Raw genomic sequence first — 24,692 nt, 5'->3', positions numbered from 1 at the left:
TAAGCAAGGAATATCTGTCCACTTCAAACTGTTTAACTCGCTCCTTAAGTTCACTTCACTTTAAACAAATATTGTTAATTTGAGCTTTCCATTCACCAAAGAACCCTGAAAAAAATGCATCACTGTACCGACCAAAGTATTAAGCCGCACAACTGTTATCAACATTTCTAATAAGAAATGTTACTTGATCACCAAATTAACATATTTAGAATGATTTCTGATGAATCATGTGACATTGAAGACTGGAGTTATGGCTACTGAAACGGACATGTTAAAACGTGGTTATTTCAAACAGTAACATTTCACTATACTGTTTTACTGTATTAATGATCTAATAAATGTAGACTTGGTTAGTATAAGGGACTTCAGTAGTATACAGTAGTGTATTTATTACAGCCTTTAATTTGATACACTTAAAAAAAAACGCAATAAATTTTCCTTCAAAAATCTGGGTAACTTATAGTACAGAGATGGTGTGCAATGAATGACTGGTTGCTTTTCATTTGCACCTCATGTGTAGCGATATATTGATGTACAGATGTTCCTAGTGTTTTCAGACCAAACATATATGCTCTCTGATATTTGATTTCTCACTTAAAATGACAAACTAGCCTTTGGATTTCACTTCACAGGGTACTATTGAAAAATGTACTAGCTAGTATGTACACACTCACAATGTGGCAACCAATCAATTTACCATTAAACAGGATAGGCTAGGATGTGCCAACGTGCATAAATTCCTGCTGAAAGAAGTAAAACAAAAGAGTATTTTGTGAGAAAGCGGCTGCAAATATCAGCCACTGTTGGAATTGGAAAGAGAGCCATGCATTAAACAACGAAGAACTGAACTGATGGAGTGTTCATGTGAGGAAATAAACTCCTGGAAGAGATTAGTTTTATATTGGAATACAAAATATAGGTACTCAGTCATCTAGGAGGCAGAATTAAACAAAATATTTCCTCTGCCTCATAAATCTGGATAGCAATGTTAACAAAGCAGACGCTATTTCCTATAACTTGCCCATTAGCACCAGATGGTGCTGATCAACACATCAATATTACCCTAAAAATAAACAGCTGACCGGACCAAAGCAGGAAGAGAATCCAAGTTTCATGATCTGTGGTGGGAATGAAACACAAGCAGAGAGCGTATGAGAAAGAGAAATGAACAAAGGGGCGAAGGAGAAAGTTGCTTTGTTTTAGTATTCTGTTCATTCAAGAGCCCTTAGTTGCAAACACAACTGCCACCCACTCTTTATTAAACTAGCTGATTTGATAAAGAGTGTCATGCTCTGGACTTGCTGTAACAAGACGTGACTCCACTTCATATTTACTTCGAGGGCATGAGCAAGCGTTCATGTCAATGTGATGGCTCAACAGTGACAGCAGCCATACTGGCCTGTCTGACCTGTAGGTTAGAGGCTGCATCTCTGCTCTAGGCTGCCTAATAGCTCAGGAATAAATGTGTCACGTGCAGCAGCTGAAGGGTAAGAGCATTTGACTTTTTCCACAGGCAATATAAATGACTAAGGCTATGTTCACACTTGGCATCTTTTTTGAAGCTGCCAGTGTCTGTTTTACATTATAATCCTATGGAGTAAACAGTGTTTTCAAAAAAGTCCTGAGCGCTTTTTAATACGCCACCGCCAGTGTCTTTTTTTGCAGCTCTGAGCGTCTTTTCAAGTTGAAAAAAGTTTAACTTTTCTGAAAAAAAAACCCCACTCTACGTCAAGCCTTTTTGACAGCTGACCAATGACAAGCGAATGGCGAGTCGCTTCCATAAAAACAAAAACAACAAGAAAAATGGAGAAGATCGCCGGTAGTTACTATAGATTATGGCTGAACGATTTTGGAAAATCTAATTGCGCTTTTTTTTTTTTTTCACCAATAATGAGATTGCGATTTTAATATGCAATTCTTTTTTAAAGCTCTTTATGTTCTGTATTATTCAACAAAGACGAGCAATAAATCATTGCATATAGTATGACCAACACAATATTCGATAGATTAAACAAATTAAGAGCTCTTTTCCAAAATGCGATAAACGCCAAATTAAAAAAATGCCATTTTGCTGTGTACTGAACCTATTCACTGCTCCATCAATGTTTCGTGCCAAATCGCTATATTTACTTGTTTAAAATGTACTGCAAGATGCAGTTCCTTTCCAAACCAATATAAGCATCGAACCTGTTTTTAGCCTAAATACGATATGTCCTCTCGACCAATCAGAATTCGTTTGATGCAATCCAACATGGCGACGCTTTGAAGCATTTGTTTGTGCTCAGTCTTCAAAATGAGTGCTTTAAACTCTAATAACACTTTTGATGGCCTGCATGAGCCAGTGAGACCTACACCTGGGGGTAGAAAACGCCGACTGGACAAAGAAAATCACAAAAAACAACAAAAAAAGAAGGTTCGTCACTCAGGTGGCGCGTTAATACCGTTAATACCCACTGTGGGATGTCAACACAAGACTGGTGCGACCGGTTTCTGTCAGGCCGAGAAGCTGTCACCGGACGACCGTTTTTAAAAAGACATAAACCAACATTTTTATGAAAAAAAGGATGGATTTGTAGCGTTTTGAAAAAAATAAAAATAAACTTTGAATTTATAAATCGACAATATTGTTGTTTCATTTAACAATCATTGTTTAACATGTTCAGACTGAGCCAACAGACCATTTTAACAGGATAAATTGAATATTAACAAAATGTATGGGTCTAGGTAAAAAAAAAAAAGTCATTTTCATGAAAACTATTAAAATGGATTTATAGCGTTTTGGAAAAGAGCTCTTCAAATGTTCTTTTCTGTAAGCCAGGCCTATATGTTACGATGAAATTAGGTGATGCATGAATTGATATCACATTTTTATTAAACTACTACAATCACAGTAGTATATTGACTGATTTGTTGAACTTCCAACCTTATATGCATGTGGCCTAGTAATTATTATGACAACATAAAGCACTAACAAATAAGCCTGATGTAAACATTAATATGAAAGTCAGTAACAAATAACACAAACTAAAGTAGATTGCAGAAATATAAAAACATCTGCTGCTTTACTACACTCAGTATTAAGGTCATTCAAAGTCACTGTAATAAACATATGCAAACATGTGGATTGCGCTTTTTAAACACTGTCTGTGAACTTTTCTAGACAAACTTTAAATAAACAAATAAGAATATTTATTACCTAATTATATATATAATCTTATAATTATCTTGAACTCAAAGTCTTCAGTAATGAAATGCACCGTAACTCTTGTTACTGCTTGAGTAATTTCCATGTGCCATTTTGAAGTACGTTCACATATGGAGTTATGCTTTCAAACATTTTGGCGTGTTGCGTGCCAGGGTTGCCATGTTTTCACAAAACCCACCTAATTGCTACTCAAAACTAGCCCAAAATGAGCCCAATCGCGTTCCGAGGGGGGTCCACTGGTAAGATTCGTACTCCAGGGGCCAAATATGTTTTTGGAGTCACTTAAACCCGCGGACACGAAAACAACAAAGCTTTTTATTTTACTAAAAAAGCGCTCATCAACTTTTCTTGTCAAAAAAGACGCCGAGTGTGAACACACCCTAAGAGATGTGAAGATAGATTGCTAGAGAGACACAGAGGGTAAATAATAATAGTCAGGCTGTAGAAGGTAATTCAAACAGCCTGTAACAGAGCTGAGAATTGTTTAGGACTGAGAAGCACACAAGACTGATGCATCATATCTCGGTAATAAAATTTAAGAGGATGAGATGGGGAAAAAAAGAGTGTGTGTGTCTGCTGAAAAATCCAGCTTCTAGCTAGTCAAAAATTGGTCTTTATCAGGTCCTAGCAGGTTTTGGTTGTTGATCAGCTGGGCTACCAGCCAAAGTGAATTTCTTAAACCATCTTGGTCAACTTATTTAAGAGCTGGTAGAGCTGTACCTGGTTGAACTAACTAGTTTTGTTGGATTTCTTGACTAGCTAGTATGTCCAGATTTTTTCAGCAGGGGATCATTTTAGCCCTAAGTAGGGATGTATGATATTAAAATGTGTGTCGATAATGAATTTTATGGAATAATAATTTGCATATCATGGCCAATATTACCATTTTGAATGAATGAATGAATGAATGAATAAAATTTAAACAAACAAAAAAATACTAAAACTAAAAAAGTGGTACAAGAGAATTAAGGCATTGCAACATTATAACGTTCAGAATGAAAAATCGATATTCATTTAGAAATATGGTAATTTACCGGTGTTATTAGATGTTTTTTTTTAAAAGAACAACTTTAAAAGCACAATATGTAAGTTTTCGCCGCGCATATTCAAAACAAACAGAGACGAAGGCGTAGATAGATGACACCGTGATTGAGTGTGGAATCTTGGGAGTTGTTGTCTTCATCCTCACAGCCGATGCAATCATGGATGAGCTAATGTATTAAAGACTTAAGATCACTGTAGTATGAAGCAGGGTGGGGCTGAAAGTCGTGGATGCGAAATGAGGCAGCTGGAGCGATTGCTAATAAAGGACGAGCGCGATACACTGCTCGAAAGCAGCGGAGCTTTTATTATGCCACAGTCGACCGCTTCCGCTTCTTCCGGTCGTGCGTATGTGAGGTAAAACAGCGCTGTTTTATCATACTAGATACTTTTGAGTGTGTTGAAAGTTCTGTTATAATGCTACTCTATGCGTTCGTCACCTGTCTAGTAAAATGCATAGTGTCTTTGGGGTTTCCATGTTTTCTACAAAATAAAACCGTAAATTGGAGATGATGTCATTGGCAGGGGAAAAAAGGACACGGTCCGTGTCACTAGTTAAAATAGCAATTTTCTCTGGATTTAAACATTCTTCGAAACATTTGGGATAATGTAAGTGCAAAAGTCAGCAAAATATATACCACTGTTCCAGTGGTTTTTGGATATTTAAATAAAAAAAATCGTACATATTGTGGCTTTAAGAGAGCGTTAGTCTATGGTAAAAATCAGCCAATGAACGATATAATGTACTCCAGCTAATAGGCTTCCCACATCCATGCTGCATATGAAAGACATTTTGGTTAGAGTCTAACCAAGACTATTTAATATTCTCAAAATGCAGCAGGTGTAACTGATTTGAGACAACCAAGCATACATTATAAAGAGAGGCATGAAGGGACCACTGCGAATGCTGGGCATTGAGTACATTCTCTGGCACAGGACTGACCCAATGAAAGCTCTGGGTCGAGGGGTCATATATCCAGAGTATACCGAGTAGCCATAAGAGCCTGGAGCAGAAAATGGGGGAAGGGACAGTGGCACACTAAAAAACACAGCCACTGCCTTTACTCATTCACCAGCAGGGAGGGGTGCCTCTGGAAACTATTTCCTCTGGTACCAGTCTCAGAACACTAGTACAACATACACGTGTCATCCCGAGCGGTATTCTTGTGCATTTTCAGCGGCTGGTGAACTTAAGTCATATCTGTAATTGAATCCAAGTAGTGCTTTTGTCTTCAACTGGCTGTGGTAAGCGGACGGTGCCAGTTACCACACACTGCGGTACAGGGCTGAGCAACGGCAAAGAAGGAACCAGAAGACAGGCCCTCCATTGTGCGCGAGCACAAAACAACAGACAATTGGCCACCGTATCCAACAACACAATTAAGATGTTAAATGCAAAGTCACCTCCGGTGTTTTAAACCACAACTGTTAAATGTCAAGCAACATAAGCAGTGCAAGGCAAAAACAATAAAGCATTTAGGAAAATCTAAACCATGTTTTGCTAAAAGCAACAGCAGTGCAACAGTAACAAAATCCCTGAGTGATGCTACAGACAAAAGGGTCAATGCCACGTGAGCAATGTAGCGATTATTGCTAAACGTTTAGCAGTGGGGGACATAAAGCCCTCCCTTAGTGGCACACATTAATATAGGCAACAGCTTCAACAAGGATACAAATGTATTAAGAAAATGCTCTGAGAACACAATTCTATTCACCATTTCTATATAAATGCAAGTGAACTGAGGCTTCACAACATTATAAATGTACAATATGAAAATGAATATTCATTTTGAGATTGGCAAGAGATTACATTTAAAAGTGTCTTTAAAGATCAACTTAAAGACTATGTAATCGGTAGATCACTTAGATGAGGGCAAATACAAAAATTGTGGAAATGAGCATGTACAATTATATATTGGATATTAACTGTTATCAATCAAAAATAAATAAATGGTACAGATACACTACTGTTTGCAAGTTTGGGGTTAGTAATTTTTATTTAACAAAGATCAAAAGTGACAGTAAAGTAAAATTCTGTTCTTTTTGAACTACAGAAATATTAAAAGGTGCTGTATGTAGGATTTTGACTCTACTAAAGCATAAAAATACCATAATATGTTTGCAGATATTTAAGAAACATGCTAAGTTAACATACTTGTTTATCTGAAAAACAATGCTACAGTCAGTTATTCTCCTTTGAAAATGTGCATTCCGGCACAGAATGTCTGTGTTTGTTATGGTTTGTGAAACCCGCCCACTGCCAGTTTACCCAATTGTATTTCGGCACCGCGGGTTGCCAGTTGGTGGAAAGCACAGCATATTTAATTGTCTTCATCATCATCATGTGAGCTGGTTCCTGTTGATGTCATTAATCTGGCAACCTGTGTGTGTCAAGCCTGAGGAGGAGGGGCCGGGTGAAAATAACTGTCTCCAATATTTTGAATTTGGACTGCAATACCTAGTTCAACCACTCGGTGTCAATCCTACATACAGCACCTTTAAGCAGCACAAATGTTCTCAACATTAATAATAAAAAAAGAAGAACTGTCTCTTGAGCTGCAAATAAGCATATTAGAATGATTTCTGGGGGATCAAGTGACACTGAAGTTTGAAGTAATGGCTGCTGAAAATGATTTGCCATCATAGGAATAAATTATATTTTTACTGTATTCACTGTACTTATGATCAAAGAATTGCTGCCTTGGTGAGCATTAGAGAGTTCCTTCACAAACATTCAAACAAAACAAAACAAAAAAATAACTGAACAGTAGAGCATATTGTGCATCCCTAATTAAGTGAATTTGTCAAAATGTAAAAATTTGGAAAATGATGAGCAAGCACAAATGTCTAATATCAAAAAATACATATCAACAAATATCAACCTATCGATCTACCTACCTACATATACATATATACACATAAAATCCCTGATAACCAATGTTACTGATCAGCTCATGGCAACACATTCAACAAAAGGTTCATGGACAACAGCATTTCTCTGGAGGCGTTTCTGAATGCAGAGAAACCCAGTCATTCTGCTGCTCTTTTGGGAGTATCAGTCAGTGATCTGCCTGTAATTACAAACCATTCATAAATCACCAGCAGAAGGATGACATGCAGGGTTCTGGTAGGAACACCGCAAACACGGCTGATGTATCCGTGCCAGCTGTTGTCATACAACCACAGACTCATTCATTCAGGGCTGCAGGATTTCTCCGGGTTTAGTTGTGTTTTGTGCATTAACCATGATCATGTAGCAGAGTAAAGAGAATTATTGATGTTCTTCATCGTCGCCATGGTATCCTGCTACATGGGCTGCAAACTGGTAAAAGAAAGAAGCTGCCGCCCTCTACTGGACACCAGCACAGGCTACAACCTGCTGTATCTATATGATAGTTTACAGTGTTATAACAACAATAATCCATAAACGGTAATACAGAAATTTCGATGCTGCAGCATCTGAATGAGAAATAGCTGTCTCATATTTCGGCATTCCCAGGGCAATTCCTGCAAAGCAGGATTACTATTCAGTGTGAAGTCCCCCTGAAGAAACCACAGCTTCACTCCCTCCCAATTGTCTGGCCCTCGACACCATGCCAATCTATTTTCTCATTCTGTGAGCGCTCCATTATACCCTTAATCCCAAACACAGAGGCACAGAGATCTCCGACACTGTCGCACCACCCCACCTCCTGTCCCTACACAACAAGGCGCTATTCAGCATTCTCACCAATCCTTTTAGGCTTTCACTGAGCCTTGATACAGTTTATAATGAGAAATGTAAAATATGTGAAAGGGAACAGCAATTCTGAAAAGACACTGAAGAAGCCGAACCTATTCACCTAGTCTGAAATACAGATAAGTAGTTTTCTTTCCCACTTCAAAAGAATGAATGCCGAAAATAGGATCGGGTACACTGGGCATTTTGTACATGCGTGTCATTGCATCAGGTCTAGCACAGTCATGATTTTAGATGTAGTCAAGTTAAAAATACTTATTCTGGTTCCATCTGTGCCCTGTCTACCTGTTTTTGAAAGCGAGAACATGTCCTGTAAATGCCCTCTAATCCTTTCCAGAGTGCTGAGCTCTGTTACTGTCTCAGACCGAAAGTCACCATGTACAGTGCTGACCTAAGCTGTCACACTCCTCTAACCTAGTGGCTCCCACCCTTTTTCTCAGGGGACACAAGTCATATGCTTCACGAGTCATATGTTTCACAACAAGTCATATGCTTCACAACCCCACCCCCTTTAAAGCAAACTTATGTAGATAGGCTTTTAAAAACTGATTTACAGAACTGTTTGCAGAAAATTTACTTATCGTATTAAATAACTTGCAAGTTAATTTTTACCCTGTGCATTCTTTCAGTGTTGAATAATCATTTGTTTATCATCACAATTTAATGCCAAGAATTAAAAGTTTTTGCAGCCAGATGGAGCTCAACATAATGGAATAGAATGCAGTAGATTTTAATTGAAAAATCTTACAAAAAAAAAAAAAAAGGGCAGTCATGCTAGAGGCATTGAGAGAATTAACAAAAAAATAAAAAATAGCAAGACCCGACCATAAAAATCAACCTTTTCGTTGTCAATGAAAGACATCCGTTTATTAGCATGGTTTATTCAGACAAGTTTTACGATTTAAAATCATTAGTTTCTCTAAAATCAAAATACGTTTTTGACCCCATAAGAGCCCCGGTGTGGGTGACAAAGCCCAGGTCAGAAAAACTCTTCTCTAACCAAGTAGACCACAAATTATCTTGCAGAATGAAACCAAAAAGCACAAAATTAAAAATGAGGCCAAATTTTGGTGTAATTGCATTTAGTTGTTACTGAACTTAAAATTTTTTTTTTTTTTACTTTTTTGATACTGATAAAAATCATATCCATGTATATACATAAAGGGTAATTATTAATAGATTTTAGTTTAATTTTATATATGATAATTTTAATATTTAATATATATTTAATTTAATACAAGTATATTAAACTGCCTCATGTCATGAATACCCCATTTATTTTTTTTATTTTATATAAAGCTCACCGTTTTCATGTATATATCATGTATTTATTAATATAATTTCCTACATTTAGAGATCATGTCACCTAATGTGCAGACTCTAAAACTGGTGTTTCTCAGTGCGAGACAGAATACTGGACAACAGTGAAGAGATTGAAACTGATACCGCAGATTCACACTCTCTCGCCGTCACACTGAGATTTTTTTGTCATACTTTTGGTGCAGTTTCAATTGAGATCCAATTATGATATAGTGATGCATCACGATTGAATCGTGACATATGTATTGCGATGTATACTGTATTGTGAATTAGTTGGCAATACCCAGCTCCAGCAGAGGAAATCGTCATCTGCAAGAGTGCTATTGCTGCGCTACTGCTGCTGTAGCGATATTAAATCATACCGATCCTCACTTTTCAATCCCCTGGAGCCTTGCATTAGAGACACGCTGCTGTCCTTCTCCCAGCTGTGGCACTTTGGTGTTATCTGCACACCCCTGACATTTCATTGCACAAACACACATGCACATCAGAATTTAATCTCCCATGTGCCTTATTCTCAATACTGTCCTTTTCAAATGTGGTCACTGAGATCCACTCTGTAGTTGAAGCAAGTTCACTGTTATTAAGGGCTTAGGATCTTACCTGTATTGTCCCAAAGTCAACGTTTTCATAGTGGAAGTGGGCACATTCGGCTAACTTTGGAAAATGGCCCTTGGTGAATGAGAGCCTGAAAAGATCACATGGCACAGAGTTCAATATTCAGCTATTATAAACATGAGGGCTAGTCAGTGAGTGATGGACAAACAGCATTCTGCAGAAGCCGTAGTGACTTTGGCTGTGAACGTTTAACACTTACTTTTTGACGTTCTTCACCTTCATGCTGGCGGTGCTGCTGCAAGAGCGCATAAGAGGCTCAGAGCTCAGCTCTGGAATTTCTGCACTCCGTGCCTGAAAGAAAGATACACATGCTTCTTTTCAATGCATGATTGGGACATGACAGTTTATGCCCCTAGACACAATCCAATAGCCCATCCATCGCCAAATGGCATAGTTATGGCCTGTTCGTACCAGGGCCAATATAAATATAAATATAAATATAAGTATAAAAGACATCTGCAAATATGATGAAAAGATGAATATGAGACAAAACTACAGAATGTCACATTTTATCATTAGCTGTTTCAACACATACATCTTTTACCAAATAAAAAGAACAGCACTTTTAGAGTTCATCCCACTCATTGATGCGAGCATAAGTATTGGGACAGTTCTCGCGCACAATCACAGCAGTGAGTCTGTGACCCATAGACATCACCAGACTCTTGGTCTCATCCTTCGAAATACTTTTCCCAACCTTTAATGCAGCCAATTCCAATTGTTGCTTGTTTTGGGGAGTTTCTGCCTTTACTCTCAGATTCAGCTGGTGAAATTCATGTTCAATCGGATTTAAATCTGGAGATTGACTTGGGAAATCTAAGACTTTCCATTTCTTTGCCCTTATAAATTCCCTGACTGAACTGGCAGGGTGTTTTGGGTCATTGTCCTGATGCAATATGAAGCACTTCCCAATGAATCTGGTGGCATTTTCTTGAATATTGGTAGGCAAGATGGTTTTGTACCCTTCCAAATTCATTCTGCTACTGTCATCATACATTAAGTCATCAGTAAAGTTGAGAGGGCCTGCTCCAGAGGCAGCCATGCATGCCCATGCCATGACACCACCTCCACCATGCTTTACAGATGAGGCTGTATGCTTGGGATCATTGCAGTTCCCTTTTTTTCTCCACATTTTTGCTTTTCCATCACTTCGATAAAGGTTCATCTTTGTCTCATCGGTCCATAAACACAGTTCCAAAACTCTTCTGGCTCACCTTTGTGCTTTTTTGCAAACTCTAATCTTGCCTTTCTATTTTTGGTGCTGGTCAGAGGTTTGTATCTTGCTGTGTAGCATCTGTAATTCTGTGTCAAAGTCTCCTGAGGACAGCAGATTGTCAGAGCATCACCCCAGCTTTCTGGAAATTGTTGGTGATTTTACAGACACGTCTGTAAAATGAACCTGTAAGGGTTCATTTTCACATCTTTTATGATTTGTCTGTCATCAACGACTGTTGTTTTCTCAGCCGATCAGGTCGCTGTTGGTTGCTGGTGTCACTGGTGGTTTCCAAACTCTTGATTTCTCCATGCCCTTTGTTTTTGCTTTAGCTATAATTGACTTCCTCTTTTCTTTTAGCATCCAAATTGCTTGCTTTTCTCTAAAAGTCAGCTCCCTCATCTTCATCCTGGTTTGATTCATCCAGTCCCATTTGAAGTTCCAGTCGTGTCTGATAACTGAATATGCTGGAGTTTGTTTTTGGATGAGCTAGGAGAATTTTTCTTGAAACCCTCCCAAACAACATGTGGTGATATAGGTGCTGTTTGACAATTTTTTATTTTATTTTATTTTTTTAAAGGTTTTCTGACCCCGAGACTCAACTATTTTCTGCAATTCTCCAGCTGTGGTCCTTGGAGAGTCTTTAGCCACTCAAACTCTCCTTCTCACCGTGCATTAGGACGATATAGACACACGTCCCCTTCCAGGCAGTTTCGTAACATTTTATGTTGATTGGAAATTCTTAATTATTGCCCTGATGGTGGAAATGGGAATTTTCACTGCTCTAGCTCTTTTCTTAAAGCCACTTCACTAATTTGTGAAGCTCAATTATCTTTTGCTGCATATCAGAAATAAATTATTAGTTTTTTCTCATTGTGATGGATGATTAAGGGAATTTGGGCTTTGTTTTCCCTCCTATTTATATTTCTGTGAAACAGGAAGCCATGGCTGGATAATTTCATGTTCATAATCACCCTGGAGTGCTCAAAATTGTGAATATGTGAGGTACAAACTCATTGTGTGCAGGGATGCGCAATATGTATCGTCTACAATAATATCATAATTGTTTCTAAACACGCTTGCCCATGCAGCAAAATTTGATCTAATTATCATTATCGCTAAAATACTGACATACAATTTTTGGTCAATAATATTGCACACCCCCAATTGTGAAACTAAATCACAATAAATAAAATATATATATATATACATATATACATATATATATATATATATATATATATATATATATATATATATATATATATATATATATATATATATATATAGTGAATAATTAATGATAATAATAAATAATTAGTGTAAAATTTTGCCACAAAAAAACACTGTTCAACCACTTTTTTTTTTTTTAATTCAGACTTTGCGAATAGCCTTTTACAATACCATAAATAACACTTAAGCATTACATTAAAATGATAAATCTTTCTGTGGAAATAAAAGCTAAAGAGAAATCTCTCTCCCTTACACAACACCATTTTTAAAGTTAACAGCACAGTATAACGAGAATATCATTTAACATCAGCAACTACCTGTAGGCACCATAAAACAGATCTTCTAATGGAAGGAGAGAGAAAGCTACAACTGGGTCAAAGACAGGTTAAACGAATATGCCAAAAAGCTGAGAGCCCCTGAACTGTGGTTTCACAAAGGCTAAGCCTGTGCCCTGCCTCTAAATCATTTGACAGCTGGTATGCTTTATAAAACTCTGTTGCCAGTCTCTTCAATGCCTAGCCAAACGAGAGACGCACAGTCATCTAGCAAGGCCAAACAAAACATGCAAGTGATTCGAAACGTCCATGAAATATGAATAATGCTTTGAAAGTGTGGCTCTTAGCTGCCAGACATTGGCTTATTAAAAGTCTCTTGACCGTGCAGCCTTCAAATGAGCGTGCGGCCAAACAGACCAGTTTCTGCTGGTGTAAAACATGGTGTGAAAACTCGACTGGGTCCGATCCAAATCTGGTTCCGTTTCGTTATTCACAACAGTCTGTTGATCATCACATTCTCACTTCTCTGTAAGTGACAGTGATTCTAGGTCACGACAGTGAAGAGACAACAGTCATTAGAGCTCGATGACCTTGACTGTACAATTAACGAGTTCAAGTAATACCCTGGTACACAATAGTATAAAACTGAGCCAAAGAGCATTAAATTAATTTGTCATACGAGTGAGCCGATACATGGTGATTCCCTTGATATGTCCTCACTAATCTGTTTGTGCTCAAAACAACATCAGCCAACAGTCAGGTTGCCATGGAGACAAGTTTTTTTTTTTTTTAATTTTTATCAGTACCACTGAATGCAAGTATGTCAGTGCTGGTGAAATAATCATGAATTGAAACTAATTCAGTATTGAACAAAGGCTGAAAGAATGTTACAGATGCTGTAGATCTTCAGAGCAGCTTAATACGGTCACAGCCCTCTGGAACACTCCATTCTGATAGGTCAATCAGAGGACTTTTGCAATCAAATATGCCACCGCTCATTATTGCAAAATAATGTAAAGTCAGATGATGTGTCAGCTGCTTCATGTCGGGGTGTATTTTGCAGTAATGAATTTCTGAAGGATCGTGTGACAAGGCTGGAGTAATGACTGCTGACAAATTCAGCTTTGCCATCACATGAATAAAATACATTTTAAAATAGAAAGTTATTTAAATTGTAGTGGCGCTGGCAAATTAATTAATTGCAATAAATCGCATCCAAAATAAAAGTTTGTGTTTACACAATGTGTGTGTGTCCAATATATATTTATATGTATATATATATATATATATATATACATATATATATATATATTCAGGAAATATGTATAATATTCATCTATGATATATATATATATATATATATATATATATATATATATATATATATATATATATATATATATATATATATATATATATATATATATATATATATATATATATATATATATATATATATAACATATATTTCTTAATTATAAGTATGTGTGTGTACTTGTATATAGTACACACATACAGTCAAGGCCAAAAATATCGGCACCCTTGGTAAATATGATCAAAGGAGGCTGTGAAAATTAATCTGCATTGTTAATCCTTTTGATATTTTATTTTAAAAAATTTACAAAAATCTAACCTTTCATTGGACAAGATGAATTTCAAATGGGGGGAAATATCATTATGAAATAAATGTTTTTCTCAAATACACGTTAGACACAATTATTGGAACCCTTAGAAATTGTTATGAGTAAAATATCTCTTAAGTATACTCCCATTCATATTCACAATTTTGAGCACTCCAGGGTGATTATGAACATGAAATTATCTAGCCATGGCTTCCTGTTTCACAGAAACATAAATAGGAGGGAAAACAAAGCCCAAGTTCCCTTAATCATCCATCACAAAAACAAAGAATTTATTTCTGATGTGCAGAAAAAGATAATTGAGCTTCACAAATTAGTGAAGTGGCTTTAAGAAAAGAGCTAGAGCAGTGAAAATTCCCATTTCCACCATCAGGGCAATAATTAAGAATTTCCAATCAACATAAAATGTTACAAAACTGCCTGGAAGGGGACGTGTGTCTATATCGTCCTAATGCATGGTGAGAAGGAGAGTTTGAGTGGCTAAAGACTCTCCAAGGACCACAGCTGGAGAATTGCACAAAGTAGTTGAGTCTCGGGGTCAGAAAACCTTAAAAAAAAAAAAAAAATTGTCAAACAGCCCCTACATCACCACATGTTGTTTGGGAGGGTTTCATGAAAATTCTGTTTGGTGAACAGATTTCTATAACATGCTTAAAAAATCCAATCTCAAGCTTTTGAAAGGTAGTGTATATTATTTCTGCATAATATTTTTGATTTATTGCTTTAACTGGAGACACCCGAGCTTCCAGTCCTCCATTATAGGTTTAAATGTTTACCATAAAAATAAATCTTAAGTCCCTCAAGGTAATTGTTACTAGTCACTGAATGAAGCGTATCCTTCGCAGGATAATGACCAGATCTACATTATCCCTCTGACAAGAGCATGTTCCCACATACAGATAATAATGGCTGACAGTCTACATCAGCAATATGGGTCTTACGTAAAAGAATCAAGCACCCACAAAAAAACAAAAAACAAAAAAACATCTTATCCTTCAGAAATGACAGTTGTGATATTGTGCCTATTGGACAGCATGCAGTCGATCTTTAATTTTCACAGCTTGAGGGTGTGCTATTTGCTCTCTTTACTACTGGCTTTGTAAACCTAGGGTGTGGGAGGGAGTCTCTCGGTTTGTGCGAGACTGCGAGCAGTTGGCTTCCTCACCATTGCGCTGATGGTTTCCTCCCAGTCAGGTCGCTCTCGGGGGTGGATGCTCCTGGCAAGCTCTGGCACGATATCGTCTTCTTCCGGGTGCCGTCCAGGCCTCAGGCCCCTGAGGGGAGAGGGGAGGGAGAGAAAACAGGCAGGGTCAGTCTGATAGCCTGTGAAATAATCTGATATAGCCTGCTTTGCGGCTGCCTTTGAGAATTACGACAGCGGAGCTGAGTGGAATATCAGACAGGCAGTGTGACAGCAAAAATGACAAGTCCTCAATGTAAGACGGTGAATTAGAACATCCCATCCTTCACAGAGGTGTTAATGGCAGCATCATTTCAATTAGGCAAGATGTCGAAACTAATCACAGTGACACGAAAGGGAAAAATTATAATCCAGCATGCACAGCAGGGAATCAAAATGATATCTGCCAATTTATGGGGGGAATCTGCAGTTTTCTTTGGAAAAGCCTGCCGTCTAAAAAAGTTGATCATAATCATATGGCCTTTAATGGGTGATATAAAAGAAAGTGAAGATATGATGTCCTTCCAACCCTGCTGAATGAGAGGGTGGGAGAGAAAGTGGCAGTCTGGCTCATCTCACATGGGCAAAATGACAAACCACCACTGATCAGAGATGAAAAGCGCAACGCGGTCAGTGGTACCATTACACTTTCCAAAGTGGGGAATGTTCTGACAAAACAGAAAATTGTTTCCATAAGGCATGGAACAAATTACATAAAAGTTATACTATATGGATTAAACCAATCTGGATGACCTGGAAAATGGCTTTGAATGTTTATTTATCTGCTTTGAACGGAGACTCTCACGTTGGAGTATGATACGTGACCCTGCATCTTACTTACAACACACACATCCAGCAAATGTCACTAACTGTGAGAGAGAGCGTGCCTGCATTTTATTTTAACTATATGTTGCCATTTTGCAATAATCAAGAACTTGACATCACCACACAAATCAGAGCTAAATTAATGACACGGTTTGCATCCTTGTAAGACCTTTAATTATGCTGCTGATTTATGGCGCACATCAAAAATGGTTCTTGCCAAAAGGAATGTGCAGGGAAGGCACTCTTAAGATGATATGATGAGCAGGAGTGCTATTTAAAATTATTCTTGTTCATCTGAAATAGTTTCAACTTCTGACAAAATTATCTTGAAGACGGCAAGAAATGAACAAAGAATAACAGTCCTAGCACAAGGACATTAAAGTCTTGTTTTCAAAGAAAATTATATCTAAACATCCTTAAGACAAGATCAACTCACTTGAGAAGCAAAACTGACAAGACTTATATTGTACAAACAGAATATATATTAAATTAAATTTACTTTTCTTATGCCATTGGTAAATTGTTTTTTCTCAAGCACAAACCAAACTAAATTCTGGCAGATTCCTGTTTAAAACAAGAAAAATAATTGCCTGTGGGGTAAGAAAAATAAACTTAATTCAAAACTTATCCTCCGAAAGCAAGTCTTAACACTGTACAATTTTACTGTGCAAATTGATCCAGCTTGAAGGCTGTTTAGATACAGGATTGTTACTGAAAATAAAGATTAAGTCATTTTGTGCAGTGTGTGCTTCAAAACAGGTCTCTGTAGCACACGTGCATCTCCTCCCCCCTCGCTGTCAGTTTCAGGCTCACTTGAACACAGATCCAACATTTCAAAGTGGAACAGAAGAGGCTGGGTTATCCATACGTTGGCGACCTCAAACTGTCATCTGCTCCATGCAGTTCTGACACAGCAGAGTTTGCATCCATAATTACCAGGATGGAGGATGCAAGTAAAGCAACAGCGTGCTGCATTATGACACTGTGCCAGGACTCTTCGCTGATCCAGGTGCAACCAACTGCAGTGCTTAATCAATAACACGATTAATCACATTTACTTGAACTACAACACGCAGCAGCCACGGGCCTGTGTGTATTTTGGTTAGTGAATCATTCATGGGACAAGAGCACTCATTGAGGCATGGTGTGATGGAGCGGGAGATTCCATCACGTACATGTGAAGATAAGCAAGGTTTTCTGGGGTGAGGTTAGCCAGATATACTATAATGTTAATGACAGGCCCACACGGAATCTGCACCCGCAGAACTTCGCAGTAAACTTTCTGCAAAATTGGACCTCCTGCCATTTACTACATTTGAAATTACTACAAATCCACCACCCCCTGTGTGCTTAATATATTGTATAATATTTTTGCTAATCTGATTATGCTTTTAGCTGCACATTACAAAAGCTCCAGACAAAAAAAAAAACTAAGTAAAATAAATGACTAGGAAGCCACTGGCTCCTAAAATGAACAATTAGAAGCCAAATAACTAATTACAGATATGCTCTATAAAGAGGGTTGTTCAAAACCAATTAAGTTCAATTAGTAATAATAGCTACCTATTGGATCTCACATGCTTAATAACCAATAATAACCAATTTTTTATTTATTTATTTATTTTTTAAGAATTCCATTTTAACAGCATTAGTATGAACAAAATGAGTCTGTGAACCCAGTAATGGTTCTGAACCATTCACTGATCAAGTCTGATTCAAACAACTAACGTAATGTAAGGTTTCAATGAATCTTTTTCCTCACTAAGAACAAGTTCCTAAGAAAAAAAGAAATAAATAAAATGAATAAGATGACATCTGAGAAAACTGCATTTGGACACAAATATCTCCTGAGCATTTTTATTTTTGTCACATTTGTGACTAATTTAGTCACAGTTTGGAGACCTTCCATGAATAAGTTTTCCTGTCTAGATTTTAATTACATATAAATTTAATTACAAAACTCAAATCCCCAGATTTTCCCTCAAAATCAGGAGGTATAGGCAAGATCTGATCCAACTCTTAATCACATTACTCTCCTGTGTATCTCCATTTACTAATTAATTAAAAGGTGTGAAAAACACCTATTTAAAAACTGAACATGGTACCATTCTGGCCTAGTGGATCTTGAGGACATAAAATCTGAGTATGGACGGTTGCGTCTCAGTCACTGCAGGACAACAGAGATAATTGGGATGTTTCTTGGATTGAGATGGAGTGGTCGCCATTGTTTTGTGTCACAATACCCTGGCCTCATCACATCCCAATGGAAGTCATTAACTCCTGGAGGCCAGTGCAGGTCATGCTGGGCTTTCATAAATCATAAAAGCACCTCTATCCCGAGTCAGCATTTCATTAACACACAGATTATATGTGGGAAAAAATGGTGTATCAGAGCTGCTCCTATTCTAGAGATCCTGTCTAAGCGAGCTCCAGAGACTTCAAAATGTTGAAGCAGGTCTCACACTGTCTGCTGCACAGATTCCCCTAAGGCAACTTCCCCTAAAACAAATTACTGTAAAACATTTTCATTAGGTAGCTTGTTCTACCCTTGAGAGAAGCCATCAGGAGAATCCCACAAAAAAAAAATTGAAGTTATTTCAATCACACACACATTTGGGCATTTTCGAGTGGGAATGATCAAAACAACAGCCAGCCTTGGAGAGCTGGTCTAAACGAATGCTCACAGAAGACACCGGCCCTAAAGCTTGCTGTCCCCTGCAGGGCACTTTCTATCTGCAAACACCAGTGGCAGAGTGGCAGAGAAGTAATGCCAGTCAAAGCAGCCCACACAGAGTAACACTTTCCTATTAAACTCACCAAAGATGAAATGTTTTTCACGAGAGGCTGCTGGCACTGAAATCAACAGCACAGACCATATGCTTCTGCGACTCTGAAGAGGGATTTTGGAGAAATTAAATGATGGTCTGTTGGAGGACTGGCGCATCACAATTAGACGAAGCATTCATGTTTGCTTTCACATCTGGTTTTCAATCAATCTGTGGGTTCACCACACACGGACTAGGAGATTGCATTTAAAGGAATAGTTCCCCCCGAAATATTTTTTGATTATTTACACCATTATATGACTTTTTTCATTTGTCATACAATTACAAAAAATGAGTAAATTTTCATATGTTGTTTTTGGTCTATGGAATAGAGCTAAACATTATTGTCAAGTCTACCTTTGTTTTCTATGAATTACAGTGCGTGTGATGACAAGAGACTAATGACTGAATGATGTTAATTTTTGAGTAAACCGCTTAACGCTTCACACACAGTTCTTGATTTCAAGCAGGGGCAAGTCCTGCAGGAATGCTTCGTCACTGTGTGGATGAACAAATTGTCAACTGACAGGAAAATGCTGATAGAAATGCACTCTTGTCAGCATGCAATATTTCAGGAAGCAGAGAGCTCTCCACTGTTTGCTCAGTCTTAAAGACAAGAAGATTCTGGTCTAACATGGATGTATAAAAACAAATCTGTGTGGTTTGTCTAATAGAGCATTCAATAAATAAATCAATCACTTCTTCTGCACCACTATGAATCTACAGTACCACAGCAAACAAAATTATATTTTATCAGAGTTGTGAATCTAAAGACTGAATTGAATGTGATGGAAACACACACACACACACACACACACACACACAGAACAATGGAATCATACAGAGGGACAATAAATTGACAATTTGTAAGGCAATTTGTAATCACATTGCCTTCACCGGCTGCAAGCAAAGCAAACATGCAGCACTACCACTGCAGTTTGACTGGTGAACATACTAATGCTGTTAATTTAATGACCCACGGGCTTAAATGAGCCTGACAAATTATTCACTGATTAATTTGCAGTTACAAAACACAAATCTCAAAAGTATTTTGATGGAGAAAAAAAACTCAGATTTTATTGATCATGTGTGTTAGTACGAGTATATTTCCACTAGAAAAAGAAATATACTTCAAAAGTCCCATTTAACCTGCAATCACTTCAGCAGTCGGGTGTTGAGCTGGGAGAATACGAGCCTTGCATGGAAACAGTGACCTAACTATTAAGGATCTAGCTAACACAAAGGTAGTGGTTTAAAAATCCAAGTAGCCTGAGATCACAAACCCGTTTTATCACTTTAGTGCCCTTGAGTGAGGCACTAAACCCCCAAGTTGCTCTGAGCAAACTGGCCCTGCAATCAGCGCACAGTAAGCCGCTTTGGATAATAACCGTCTCGTAAACGGCAAGTAAATGGCCACGCGACCAACTGATCTACTTTAGAGGTCTCGCACTGAAACCTAGACGCCGTCGATTAGTCTTCAAAAAAGAACTATTACGTATTCTGTTCTGCACTTTTAACAGCAAACTACTTGCCTAGCTGGAGGCTATTCAATGTCAAGAGTCCTACTCTAGAGGCCGCTTATTTAAGACACATGCAGTGCAGTGGCAGGACAGAATAGTGAAGGACTGCAGAGCTTCGGGTAATCACAGTATCAGGGACTGTGGAAGAAAAGCCTCAGCACAGCTAAAGCATTCCCCTAGTGACTATGAATCATAAGCATGGGTGTGTATGAAAATGACGACCACATTTGGAAAGCTTTCCACAACAGCAGAGAGAGCACGCTGCCTCCCCTTGTCCTTTTCCTTGCCTTCCTTCACTGATGTTGTGCTAATATCTAATATATGCTAAACTGTGGCTGCCATGGCAACCCTCGGCATACCAGATTTGGACTGTGTTCAAATGAAGCCGAGGGCTAAAATGGCTGGACAATAATCCTCAAAACTCAGGACAATCACAGAAAAGCCCGAAACCGTCGGTGGGAAGGTGATAGTTGAGGGATTTGGGGCAGAATTTCAGAGTGGACGCCAAAGCATGCATGCTCTCGTGAGCGCTGCCGATCATGTGACTTGCGCTCAGAGCTCAGCCGTGAGAGTGGGTGGGTGGGAGTGTACTGGCACTGTAACGCTTTTTATTGGCTGCCACGGCTTTACTACTCAGCATCGTGGATTTTCATACAGGCTGTGCACTCAGCACCATGTCATCTGACTGCAAAATTTGGGGTTTGGTGACGGCAGGGATATATTTATGAGAGGAATGACGTTATTCCTAAGTGATTAATGACCTCAAGTTGGGTATTTACTCATGCTAGCAGCTTGGTGATGTTGGATATATGAATGCATCACTCTAAGAACCTTTAGCCTACATTGTTTCGGCTGCATCTGCCTGTACCTCCTAGCGCTTGCACTTCTGACATTTCTTCTCGAGCCCCTGGAGAGGAATAGGATGTACGTGCCCAAGCCTTCGCTGCGCGCACACACTGCACACTGAAATAACCTCTACACTTATGAATGAAACAGCAGGGAAGCAGAGGGCATGCTGAGGCAGGGACACACACATTCACACAGGAGTAAGAATGCGACACATGTAGAAACAAACAGGTACCTTAAATGAGTAAAATATCCCAGGTGATTTAGGGGTCTGATGAGGAAGGACGGTGAGTCTTACCTATCAGAGATGTCATGACTTCCTGTGGCTCCGAGCAGTCCGAGAGCTGCACTTCCCACCACTGCAGCAGCCCCATTGCCAGCCTCCATGATACTGAATCACTGCAGGAGCAGCCTGCCAGAGAGAGAGAGAGAGAGAGAGAGAGAGAGAGAGAGAGAGAGGCAGGGAGGGAGAGAATGAGAGCAAGGGAGAGAGAACCAAAAAAAGATGTAGAGTCAGTACAGAGTTAGAAATGAGAGACGAAACAAGATGGACAGGGCGAATGTGAATGTAAAACAAGCAGAAGACAGAAAATGACACAAAGATTGTGTGTCTCTAGTCTAGAGGATCGTGGAAACCTGGGCAAAACTCTGATCTTCGTGCTCTTTTGATTACTTTTAGGATGATGCTTAGACTTTAGGAAAATTTTATTCATCTGCTTTCAAATGGTGACAGTGCATTCATGTACCTTGACCTGATAATACAATAAAAGCAGATTAACTAGGTTGTTATTTGGTGAGATTATCACATCAGCTGATACCTGTACCTGCATGCCGATTAACAGTAACAGTTATATATTTATAAGTACACCAAAGAACCAAATTACATAAGGAGTCCATATAACTGATACATTCATGTACACCAAAGCACACATGAAAGAGGGAAAAAAAAAAAAATTCAGTTTTGGACTGATTGTTTGAATGCATTCACTTACTGGATCATTGGACTGTAAACTTTAGAGTTTAATGGCTTAAAATGATCTGATTGCAAACAGAGAAGTGAAATAGGGTTAAAGGGTAAAAACAGAAATTATGCTTCAGTAATTTTGCATTAATTACGTTAAATTAATTTATCGTGTTAAGGGCCATAAAATTAAAATCACATGCTTTAACGTGTTAATGTTGAGAGCCCTGTAATATTATTATTTATTAATATTTTTTAAAATTTATTGTAGATTAAAAATTGAAGAAAATAAAACAAGTTGTATAAATAATGCTAAAATAACATTGGTACGAGCCAAACAACACAACAAATTGCCGAAGTCCAAGGAAGCATATGGACAACATTCAAATGTGATTCAATATTCCAGACCAGTCCGTTTTTGCCTTTTCTAGTAGCCTCTATGCCCAGAAGTGATCACTCTCTTGGTAATGAGAGCAGAACATTAATACAGTTTTCAGCACAGAGCATCCAGAACTTGACAGTTTGGATTTATTGAATTGTTTATTAATTTATTAATTTTTTTCCCCTCCACAATTTTTTAGTAGACCACCCAAGGGTAAATATCTCTAAATATCAGCATTAGCTATTGAAAAACCTATCGGTCGTTCAATAAAATCAATAAAAAACATCCAGTGTAAGACGGTCTAATGTGCCCTCCCCTTGTGCAAAAGCAGGTACTTAGTGGAGGTTATTAAATCTTGGTAACAGTACCATTAAAGCCGCCACCCAATCACAAACAAAGCTAATGATTGCAATGCAAGAAAAGTCCCACCCTAAAGCTCCGAGTGGATTTAATTGCAGAGACAGGAGATAAATGACAAGCTGAACAAGAGAACATCCCTCATCCATTTAAAACAACAAACCCCTAAACCCACACAGCCACCCTCCTTTAGTAGCCATCAACTACCACCATGCAGCTTTCTTTGTGTCCTTTGAAGCAGACAGGGAGAACTTTATGGAAGACTGGCAGGCAGAAAAATTGTAGGAAGCGCCGTACACCCACGCACGCTCAAAAAGCAGCTTCATGTCAATGAGAGGGAAGGGCTGTTGTGAGAGTTTGGCACTGGCAGAGAGGAACTTATGGAAAGTACCCTTTGTAAACTGTTCTGTCAGAGATGTCCACGGGTTGAGCAACTGGTTAATGTGACAGTTTAGACCAACTGCCTCATACAAGGCGAGTGAAAAACCATTAGCCAAACCATTAAGGATGTCATAATCAATATAAAATCTATCAGTGCTATGACCAGACCAATCACACAATAGTCGTTTCGTAACCTAGTGACCTCCATCCATGCAAAGGCAGCATCCTAATATCATAGAATCTCATAAATGACAGAGTTGGAACAGCACTTGTGTGAGCCGCACAAAAACCTAGCTGACATTTGTTTCCAGTTGTCTGACATTAGCTTGTTGCTAAGCTAACAAAGTGATACTTTAACACAAAAACACCATGGCATTTGCGTTAAATTATATTGCATTCAATGTATATATTCATTTTATCAGTGTTTTTAATGTAAACTAAAACTGAAACAAAATTAATATATAATATCAAGCTGAAATCAAATAAAAAGTAAGTAAGTATTAAATGAAAAATTTTAATGAATCTTAGAAATATTGCCTTGGCAACTACCTAACATAAGTTTAAGTTGAGGTACTAAAATTAATAAAACTGATCTACATAGATAATTACAGCTGTAACAAATGATTATTTTGATGATCAATTAATCTATTGATTATTTTTTTCAAATAATCTATTAAACTATTGATGTTTTTTTTTACATTTAATATATTTATTATTTTCTGATCAGTCCATTAAGCCTTACCGATAATCTTAGTTAACCTAATAATAAATAACCATAACTTCTGCCATTAAGTTCTCAATGTTTTATTTAAACATTTTCTCATAAAATACTCTAATTTTAGCAGAACTGACAGTGGGTTAAATAAATTAGTCCAACTGAGGAGCGAGTTTATCCATCATATATTTTAAAGAACCAACAGCGACTTGCGAAATGCTTTGTATGGGTTGCACGACACACCGGCACTACGGTAGTATCGCAATACTAAAGCTTAAAAATACCCGCGGTGCCATTGCTTTTTTTAAACGGTAGTATCATCCATACGGTACCGTAATATGTTGTATGCATGGCGTGAACATTGTTTAAAACGTTCATTTGAACACGCATGCCAGCAGAAACATTACAAGTTGATT

General features: G+C 38.0%; 1 protein-coding gene across 5 annotated transcripts in view; it reads right to left on the bottom strand.

The window, feature by feature from the left end:
- Window positions 1–24,692, bottom strand: part of arhgap32b (Rho GTPase activating protein 32b) — a 103,916-nt gene that overhangs the window by 48,687 nt on the left and 30,537 nt on the right. For all 5 annotated transcript variants that reach the window (XM_058757518.1, XM_058757520.1, XM_058757519.1 and 2 more), the window contains exons 2-5: window positions 21,779–21,892; window positions 15,450–15,558; window positions 10,123–10,214; window positions 9,909–9,993 (exon numbers count right to left, since the gene is read on the bottom strand). In XM_058757518.1, the coding sequence (XP_058613501.1) occupies window positions 9,909–9,993; window positions 10,123–10,214; window positions 15,450–15,558; window positions 21,779–21,867 (375 nt within the window). In that variant the 5' untranslated portion in view covers window positions 21,868–21,892. The remainder of the gene's footprint in view (window positions 1–9,908; window positions 9,994–10,122; window positions 10,215–15,449; window positions 15,559–21,778; window positions 21,893–24,692) is intronic.

Source organism: Onychostoma macrolepis, chromosome 21 (genome assembly GCF_012432095.1).
Source record: "Onychostoma macrolepis isolate SWU-2019 chromosome 21, ASM1243209v1, whole genome shotgun sequence".
Classification (NCBI taxonomy): domain Eukaryota; kingdom Metazoa; phylum Chordata; class Actinopteri; order Cypriniformes; family Cyprinidae; genus Onychostoma; species Onychostoma macrolepis.
Note: the sequence above shows the minus strand (reverse complement) of the source record. Positions and strands in the feature narration are given on the sequence as shown.